The sequence below is a fragment of the Choloepus didactylus genome, chromosome 13 (genome assembly GCF_015220235.1).
Source record: "Choloepus didactylus isolate mChoDid1 chromosome 13, mChoDid1.pri, whole genome shotgun sequence".
NCBI classification, from domain to species: domain Eukaryota; kingdom Metazoa; phylum Chordata; class Mammalia; order Pilosa; family Megalonychidae; genus Choloepus; species Choloepus didactylus.
This window is the reverse complement of record NC_051319.1, coordinates 31,677,165-31,687,703: the sequence shown is the minus strand read 5'-3', so window position 1 is coordinate 31,687,703 and position 10,539 is coordinate 31,677,165. Positions and strand designations below refer to the sequence as shown.

Genomic DNA, 10,539 nt, shown 5'->3' with positions numbered 1-10,539 from the left:
AAGGATACATGAAGCTAAATAACAGGTAACTGGATTTTTTGGCCCTTTGTAGAAGTGTTTTAACCAAATTTTGTTTCTCTGTTTTAAGATCAGCTTGTTAAAAGAAACAATTATATAAAAAACCCCTTTACAGCTGTTAAAGGTATCTTTCAGATAAAGTACTTTATATGGTATGGCACACATTACAAAAATATTGTATTTGCCCAGCATCCTGGTATAGACGGAGGGACACCACAGGCACAGAGGCCCCAGCTGACCCAGGTCCCACTAAACTGCCCTGACACCTGAGGATCACTATTTCTGCACCCATGTAACCCATTCTGGACTCACCTTTTCGGGGAGGTGTTTTAGAGGAAACAGCCCACTACATCTCATGAAGGTCCTCTCTTAGGAAGACCCACAGAAGAAACAAATGTTTCTTGAACAGCTGTTTCTTATGGACAAAGGAAAATCATATAGTATGTTTTTCCATAAGTTCCCAAACTTTGCTCCACATTAGTATTACCTGGGCAGCTGAGGCTACTCCCCAATACAATTAAATTAGATTGTCTAAGAATGGGAGCCAGGCATCAGTCCTTTTCAAAGATCCCCAGGTGGTTCCCAGTGATCCAAGTTTGGTAACCACTGACGTAACCAGTTTTATTTCCCTCCTAGCTTGAGCCACTTGGAAGCTTAGAGCTAAATTTTCAGCCTACCTGTAGCAAGTGAATAGGACTAATCTTACCCCTTCCCTTATTTTCTTATCCATTTTTGCTTTTGCCCTGGCTTCCTTAAATGTTTTTGTACTCTAGTATAATTTTATATTGTATTTCTTTTTTAACAGCATTATTACATACCATAAAATACACCCATTGCTGCCGGCCTCTCCTAGACTTCTTGTGCCAATGCTCAGCCTTCCCATCAGCCAGGGATGTGTGGAGTTCATCTAGTCCCTCTATGGCTCTCTCACTCCCAGGAGTTCCCTGTTAAATTTCTGGTTGGTCCACCGGTCTACCGCTCAACTCAAGCAAGATTACAATTTCAGAGAAGCAGCGATTCATGGTTAGTTTCCCACCAGAGTTTGCTTTTCTTACTGATAACACCACTGAGTATGGATGGGGTTTTGTCCTTCTACTCCTTTGGCAGAGAAACTGCAGGTTTTCATAGCCAGCCCAGCCCTTGGAAGTACTACTGGGCCTATCGAGCTGCAGAGTGCCACTGTTGTTACATATAGTTCAACAGTTTTCATGAATAAACACGTCTCAATTTGTTGTTTGCCTTTGGTTGATATGTACAGTGCTGAAATGGTTTTATTTAACAATTTGAGCCACTGTTATAGTTGTTTTGGGCGAGAGGATATGCCAACCACTTCTCTTGCCATCCCCTGGAAGTCCCACCTGGGTTCATTTTTGTAAGCCACAAATCCTTTCTGGAACAAAATGAAACCTTAAAATGAGACAGGGGGTGGGGGAAAAGAGAGAGGGGAAGAAAGAAAAGAGATAGAATAGAAAAGTAAAGGGGTAAAGGAAATATAAAAATAGTAAAATGAATTTCTTTGTGGAGCAACAGTAATTTTTAACTACTATTCTATGACATATTCTTGAGTATGCCTAGGAATGGAAGTTGTCTTGGTATTATAACAGAGTTTTAGTCTGTCAGAAAATTTAAAAATTCAAATCACCCTTGGATGCTTCTCCTGGAGTTCTAAAAGTAAATGGAAAAATATTATGTATCTTAAAAAAAAAAAAAATTGGACCAGTTAGAGCAAAACACTATCATGAGATCTTTTTTGTTTTGTTTTGTTTTGTTTTCTGTCAACCAAAGGTCAGACCTCAAAACTTATGCAGCTTTAGACTCTGGGAATGCTTTAGAAAATGTGCAGTAATAAAACTACCAGATTGAAGGTTTCTTAAGTGGTACTGTCCAAAATCACCAAGCATGCTCGAAACTGGTAATTCTTGTCAGAATATACACGCACAGTGTGTGACTTTTATCTGCAGGTGGCAGAGCATATGTTTTAGCACCAAAAAGTGTAAGGTGGCAGAGCCAGGATATTTAATGTGTTGTAACCTATTTTTATGTTTAATTTTTTTTTTCTTGTAGCTGCTTCGTTCAGGTCAAAAGCAGACTAACTAAAATGTTTTCAGAATTTAAATCAGGAAAAGAGTGGTTCCCTATGTAAGTTGTATTATTTGTTCTTATTGAATGTATTTAACACATGAAGCAAGGTTTTTGGATCAGCACCTCTCATAAAAGAAAAATAAAGCGCTGTGTAACTGAAGTCAAAAAACAGGTTGAGAATATCCTCAAAAGGATCTTCTGGCTAAATTATAAAACTACAACCACCTTTGTTTTACCCTTTTGTAACTACCCATTTTCCTAAATTATGAAATACCTACATAGGTATGGCTAGCAAATATCCCTTAGTCTTTTCTGACTAGTATACTTCTTACCACATGATTCAGAGTTATCATATTGTTCCTTAATCATAAATAGGACCTTAGATAAAAGACAGGAGTTGCAAACTCAAACTCCAGCTGATTGGTGACACACAGGATGCAAGCCCAATGTTGCCAAGTTTTCCATTTTTCCCACGGAAGCCAGAAATGTATTTATTTTAAATATCCCTAATTTTAGGTGTTGGCAACTAATTTAAATTTGTTAAAGCTATTATATAGGTCAAATAAAACAAATGCTGTCCACATCAGGTCCACAGGTGCTCTGTTTGCAACCTATGGTAGGAAAGAATAGCCAGAGCCTGTACTAACTACAGCCTTAACCTGATTTCTTGTTATATATCTATTGCTCATAAAAGAATGAGTAACCTGCTCCCCAAATAGTTGCATATTCTGTTTTCCTATAAAATTTTGAAGTAATGTGGTTTAGTGGAAAATGCACTGAACTACATATCCAAAATCCTTGATTGTAAGGCTAATAATGTATAAGCCCTTCCTACAAGAACCTGGCCCTGGTATGTATTAATTTGTATGTATTAATTCATTTAAATCTAGTTTTGGTTTTGCTTTATAAAAGTTCTATAATACTGATCTAATCATTCAACTTCTGCAAATCTGTTTCATCACTTAAAAAATTATAGAATCAGGGAAAAAATATACAGGATTGAACTAGATAACCCCTAAGAACCTTTTCAGTATGAAAATTCTTTCATCTGGTAGAATGTAAGGTTAGATTCATTGAAACAAAAACAGTCAACTAAACTATAGTTTTAACTTCCATGGATTTATAACACATTATCTCATGTAACACATTAGAAATAAATGTATATAAACATCAATTCACTTTTATTCCTTCAGTAAGTATCATGCTATGAAGAGTTCAGTTAAGTCGAGAAAGAATTTTAGTTTCCACTAACCATAGTAGTTAAAAAGGCCTGGATTCTGTCCTGGAGGAGCTTGTAACGTCTTTGAGGCAATGTGACATGCAAATAAAATTTAAATTACAGCATAAAATAGGTGCCTAGATGGGGATTACACACAGCAAGTGCTTTAACTATTCCAAGGCTAACAAAATGAATATATAAATATGTGTGGTATGCTTGTGGAAGGTGGGAATTGGATAAAAAGGATTTAAATTAGAGGGTACAGAGGACTGTCTGACTGGGGGCTGGGACAGTGGGGAGCAGGCTCAAAGTCAGAAATAACAATGTTTCACACCAAAGAAGTAGATGACAAGTCCCTTGCCTTCATAGAGCTTATATAATCTAGTGAGAAATTTTATTGGAAAGTCAAGATCATTATTACAATGCATTTTCTAACTTTTATTCTTATGGAGGTGAATGACTATACTAAAAAATGCATGCCAGTACAACTCTTGTGACTTTGATAGAAAACACAAATACCTGTGGGGCACTTGTTAGAGAAATTATTTTGTTTGCAACTAACTTTCAAATGGTCCAGAAAAAAAAGTGCATGCTCTAGAGAGAATAAAAGAGATGAAGCAAATGTAGCAAAATATTGGCAATTACTGAATCTAGGGGAAGAGTATATGGGCATACATTGCATTGTTTCAATTCTTTGTAGATTTCTAAAGTTTTACAATTAAAATTGAGTGAGGGAATAAAACAGTGGAAAAAAAGATTAAATAAAAAGCCTTCCAGATAACTTAGGGGGTCACAGAATAAATCTAGAAAATACTTAGAATTGAGCCATAATGAAAATACAAAAACTTTTTGGTATAGATAGATTATTAAACAGAAATTTATAGCTGTAAATGCTTATATGAGAAAACAATAAAGGCTAAAAATTAATGAATTTTTAAAAGAAATTAAGTTTAACAGTGAATATGGTATACATATGTAAAATAATTAGGTACATTATGAATATTTGCTAAGCATACTTCATTTCAAACTCCCCAAATCTTAGCAAGTGGATCTTGCCTTATATTCTTTTCTAATCATATTTTTTATTGTAGAATATAACATATGTACAATAAAAGTGGTTAGCAGATTTCAAAGAATGTTACAGGTTACAGTTCCACCATCTCAGTTATTTCCTTATTATGAAATATAACATATATGCTAAAAGGTAATATCTTTCAAAATATGCTTTAACAAGTAGTTATATAGGAAATTTCCAAAAATGTTGAGTTACATTACCAGTTAGTTATTTCCTGCCTTGTATTCTTTAAGCAGACAAATCTAGCTGCTTTTTGCACATCAATAAAAGTAAATATAAAGTAATAAATCCTCAATTTTGTTTCCATTTAATCTCTATGTTTCAGTAAGATTTTGTTCACATATGTAAAGCAAAACAGAGTTACTCAACTTCCCAATGAATTTGGGGCAAAGTAAATTTATTCCCCTATTTTTCCTCATCTTAATTTTGCTGGAATTGTAAATATATGCCTATGAAAATATTTGTAACTATCTAGATCATTAATTAATCTCCCACTCACTGAGGCACAGCCTAATCACACTCACATGCAAATAACATGAGTTTTAAAAAGAGCACCTGTGATAATATGTGATTTTTTATTTCAGCAACAATTGGCTTCACTAATGTCTGTCTTCACCAAAATTATAACAAATAAAATGAAAAAGAATTCTGGCCACATTTTTTAAATTGAGTTAAATTCACATAACTTAAAATTCACCATTTTAACCAATTTAAAGTATAGTCAGTGACTTCTAGTACATTCACAATGTTGTGCAACCATCGCCACTGTCTAATTCCGGGACATTTTCATCACTCATGAAAGAAACTCCATACCCATTAAACAGTCACTCCTCATTCCCACCTTACCCCAGTCCCTGGCAACCACCAATCTCCTTTCTGTCTTTATGGATTTGTCTATTTTGGACATTTGTATGTAAACATAATCATATGTGACTTTTTGTGTCCAGCTTCTTTCATGTAACATAATGTTTTTAAGGTTATCTGTTTTGTAGCATGTATCAGTACTTTGTTCCTTTATATCACCAAATAATATTCCATTGTATGGATGTACCACATTTTGTTTATCCATTCATCAATTGATGGACATTTGGGTTGTTTCCACTTTTTGACTATTATGAATGCTGCTGTGAACATTTGTGTACAAGTTTGTATGTGGAATGGGTTTTCTTTTCTCTTGGGTATATACCTTAGGAGTCAAATATCTGGGTAATATGGTACTTCTATCTTTAACTTTTTGAGGAACCACTGTGCTGTTTTTCTGGCCACATTTTTAATGTATGATTTTAAGGCCAGTTAGTGAGGAGAGGACCTTTTAAGTTAAGAACTTCCAAATCCTCCTCATAAACTAAAATTTAGGTAGTAATCTTTATTACAAAATTATTTGAGTTCAAGTATCTCTTTTAACATTACTGAGCATTTCTCTGCAGGATAAATTAAGTTTTCACTGGAGGATTTTTATTCTGTGCTTTCTGACCAACAGTTTACTTGAAGTATACGTGAGTGGGTAGTAACTAGAGTTTGAGCTTTTGGCTATATGTATAATAAACAAGTCTTTAACTTTATATATATACACACACACATATATATACACATATATATGTACACACATATACACATAACTTTATATATGCACACACAACACACATATTTTTTTCCGATTTTTATCTTCAGTTGAAGAAGATGAGCACTTTACCCTACAATTTAGAAGCATAATGTCAGGGAGTTTCAGACCCTAATCTGATATGCCTTAAAATAGTTATAAACTGGAAAGGCATCTTCCAAGTGCTCCATAACTATGTTTTAAATTTGCTAGTATGTCCCTGAAAAAATAATCAACAATTCTCTGTTAGAATCCATGCCAAAATATTTCTCAGTAACTGCTGGCTCTATATTTAAAATGTTTGCACTATTAAAATTTCTGAAAGGCTTGAGATTTTCTTGAGAAATTAGAATACTGGACCTTTTTTTATACTAAAAAGTTTACATATATGCTTTGAGATTTTGGACTATGGAGCTGAAATGTTTTATACTTGGAATTAAGCCAAATCTCCCACTTGCATGCATTCAACTTACATTGCATGCATCCAAGTCTTGGCATTTGAATAGTCTTTTTCCTTCATCTGAATACTTTTGAACTTGAGGAAAATAATACTTTCCATTTGAAACTTGCCTTGCTCCTCTCCTTCCCCTTTTCGCTCACGAGCAGATGTCTTAATACTATGTATTGCAATCCTGTGAGGAAAGAAGACATCTTGGTGTTTTCCAAATTCAGGAGCATTAACCCTAGGCCTGGGGGAATCTGAGGATGAGCTTCAGGTTATTCCACAAATCCTTTGAAATTCTGTTTTGAAATGGGAGGGTAGGTACATTTATTTTCTGGAGATAGGAATCATAGCTTTATTCATATTCTCAAAGGATCTTATGGTCCCAAAAGATGAATATCTGGTGGCTTTAACACTAGCCTGGAGAGTCAAGGGGACACACTTCATATACTACCACTGACACAATGGGCCGTGTGTAATTAAGTCATGAGTATGTTTTTACTCAGCCTTTCAACTGTGCAATAAAAATAATAGTAGCTCTAAGGGTGTGGTAGAGTCAGTGATGTCATGATGTAGGTAAGTTCATTGCAAGTTACACTGCATACTTGGGCAGAAATAATAGAACTGTTTTCTCCCTTTTGCATACTGTCCTTTTCTATCATCTTATGCTTATGGTTGTTCTCATTTTAAAAAACAAAAACCTTTAAAAATCATTATGAGTTTTAATATTTTGTTGATCTTAGTAATATTCATGTTCCCTAGCAATTGCCCTTCACTTTCTTTGAAGATATTTTGTGGGCTTCAGTGCAGTAAAATGCCCTGAAAGTGAATAAATAGCTTCTTTGCTATTTCTTATTGCTTCTGACATCTGTAGATAGCCCTGAGATCTCATCCAAAGCTCACCAGCTTTTCAGCCTCAGATCAACTGATAGACCCCACAGGTTTCGGTGTATCATTGAATGGAGCTGTTGTTAGTGAGAGGTTTACAACGGTAGACCAAAGAATTGCTTATGAAGCTGAAGGTGACTTCCAGGAGTGGATTAAGGAATACGGTATTGCTAGGTCACTGAGGATGCCAGACCACTTACAAAAAATGGAATATCCATAGGTGGGGACAAGTGGAAGAAAGTAATGTTATTTTCCAAGCTCAAAGTGTAACATTGTCTTCCACCTTAGGCCTCTGTTAGTTATATAGAGTATCTTCTCCAGCCACAAAAGTACTTCCTTTGACTATCTGATCACATCTGTCATTTCTTTGAATTAGCTTTACCTTCCATTCTCCCTCTCATTGAATCCCAAAAACCACTTGTGTTTTCACATAAATATCTAAACACACTTTTCAGTTTTAGTTTCCTCCACTGTAGTCTTTATAAACAAACTCCACTTTTATCAGCCTATTCACAGAAATAATTTTTTAAATGGTAATAAGAAACAGAAAGCATTAAGTTAGCTATTTTTTTTTCAATAATGAGTGAAGGGAAAAAGGAAACTGTGTACACACCTGCTGTGTGCCATTCACTTTATGTGCACTGCCTCATTTACTCCTCATAGTGTTATCTTTGTGGTGAGTGCTAAATCTTTTTTACAGATGAGTACACCACTAATTTATAAGTGGGAGAGTTGGGATTCTAACCCAGAGCTGGTAGTTCTGGACTGTACTCCCCTGATACCCACCCTTTTCTGACTCCCACCCACCCACCTGGTGAACAGGAGCACCAGAGAGGCTGTTCCCAAAACGGGCCAGGGGATTTGTTTTCAAGTGGCATTGTAGAGCAACCCCACCGCCACCCCCATCTTTATGCAGACCGTGTGTTGATTTGGGGAGAAGCTAATAGAATTTATGGGGAGGCTAAAGCTACTGCACATTTCCAAATTACCCCTAGGTGCTTCCACTGAAGGACTGTAAGGTAGAGATTAGAATAGAATTGAAATAAGCAGCTGGTAATTGGTAATTTTTAATTTCTACTTTTCATTTAAACCATTAAGTGAAAACATTGGGGCCTCAGTCTCCTCACACCTAAAATGGGAGCATTCTAGTTATCACTAAAACAGCTGCAAACTTCTATACTTTCTTTAAGGAACATATCTTGGGGGTCGAATAATCTTCTGTATGTATAAATTATGGTCTTTGTTGTCCATTGATCTCAAAATATAGTAACAGTGTTCCTTGATTCCCAAGATTCATTCAATTTCACATTTAAGGAATTTAAACTTATAGTTAAATGGCTTCTCAAATGTTGCAAAATAGTACAAGAAGTATTAAAACTCTCAATTCCTGCCACACTCAGTCTGAAAATTCCATCCCACTATGTGATATAATGAAAAGTGGAATTGAAATGTCAGAGCAGTTCAAAGTAGATTAAAGAAATGTAAGCTATGATAGACTACAATATTTACAAATAAGGAATTGGACAAATATGTCCTACTGTACTTATTTATGGCAGACAAGTAAGCCAAGTGATATGCTTTAAACAGTAAAATAGCAAATTCCTCCCCCAAAAAAATCTATAATTTTAATCAAAAATTTGTTTCAGTCATTGAAATTCTGTTATTGCTGCTTACAAACATTAAAGTCAATCAAAACATCAGGAGCTTTGCAAGATCAATATTTTTAATATGTTTGCATTGCAGCACTTCAGATTTTTGGCTAATGGATTGCACCCATATTGATTTCCATGGGAAATGTTAGTCTGATACTGAAATGATTAAAAAAAAAAAAAACAGGGATTATTGGTTTGGAAATTTGAAGGAGATAGAAGTATAAAAATTGGTTATTGACTAAATTGCTTAGGGTGAATGAACCTTGGGCACTTGCAATAAACTTGTAGCACTGAGTCATTACTGAATACTACCTTAGCCCCGTAAACAGAAAATCAATCAATAACCTATTATAACAATGCAAATTGTGGTGAAATGACATATGAGGCATGTAAGAATAGCATTTTATCAAAACAGATATGCATAATCATATGTGTAGGCGTATTGAAAACATCTGCTGACACATAATGACTAATTTTGATTTTGAGGTTCATGTTGAAGATAGTTTGAGTAGCATTTTTAAGGAGATAAACTGCCACAAAATAACAATAAAAAGAAGCATATAATTATTCTATAACAATAATGAAAGTGCAAACATTACAACATGTCAAATGACAGATTCTGCTTTTTTGATTCAGAGTAAAAATTAGAATTGTTACTCTGCACTCAAAGCATAGGAATAATGTACACAAGGATTAAATTGGTTACAAACACATTTTCCATGATATGAATCTCATCCACATTACATTTCTATTGTTTTTCAACCTTTGGAGAGGCCTATATCCATCTAGAAAGTTTACTCTGTTTTCATGTGGTTACCTTTATAAATCAACTTTCATAACAAGTGGAGCTTTTTTTTAAATAGAAAATTGATGATGAGTCCTTCCACTGCATGAAAGGGTAACGCTCGGATAAAAGCATTGATGGTCCATTTCAATTTACTGTTTGTCTTTGATCGCCATTTTTTGTGAAATTTCTTTTATCCTCTTCTGACTTTTTTTTTTTTTTTTTTTGGCATGCTTTTATTTCTAAATTTTATTTACTGAACATGTATTACTTTTATAATTTAAAATAAACAATAAGTATTATTTTTCAAAAACCTTGAAACTGTACATAGCCTTAGACCCAGAAGTTTTCTTTCTAGGAATATATTCTAAGGAAATAAGCCAATAGAGCTCCTACAACATCAAGTAATTGAAAACAAACTAAATATCTAATTACATGAGGTTGGTTTAATAAATTATGCTACATCCATATGATGGAATGCAGTGCAACCATTAAAAACCATGTTGTCAGTAGAGGAATCATTATTGTCATGGGAAAATGTTCATGATGTATTAAAGGGAAAAAGTAGTATGTTAAGCAGTATGGAAAGGGCATATACCAAAATGTTAATAGTGGGTTGCAGGATTATGAGTTTTTTCCTTCATGCTTTTCTATATTTCTTAAATTTGCTGTTTCAAACATGCTGCTTTTTTTTTTTTTAACTTTCCCTTCTTTTTTAAATCAACTGTATGAAAAAAAAAGTTAAAAAGAAAACAAACATACAATAAAAGAACATTTCA

At 34.4% G+C, this 10,539-nt stretch overlaps 1 protein-coding gene across 17 annotated transcripts in view; it reads left to right on the top strand.

The window, feature by feature from the left end:
- Nucleotides 1-10,539, top strand: part of FAM172A (family with sequence similarity 172 member A) — a 546,681-nt gene that overhangs the window by 400,911 nt on the left and 135,231 nt on the right. For 7 of the 17 annotated variants that reach the window (XM_037800721.1, XM_037800718.1, XM_037800710.1 and 4 more), the window contains one exon: nt 824-1,296. The exons of 4 other annotated variants lie outside the window; for them this stretch is intronic. In XM_037800721.1, coding sequence (XP_037656649.1) covers nt 824-969 — 146 coding nt within the window. In that variant the 3' untranslated portion in view covers nt 970-1,296. Of the gene's footprint in view, nt 1-823; nt 1,301-2,082; nt 2,117-10,539 lie in introns of those variants that run through there. 6 more of the 17 variants (XM_037800726.1, XM_037800727.1, XM_037800725.1 and 3 more) reach the window with 4 other exon arrangements.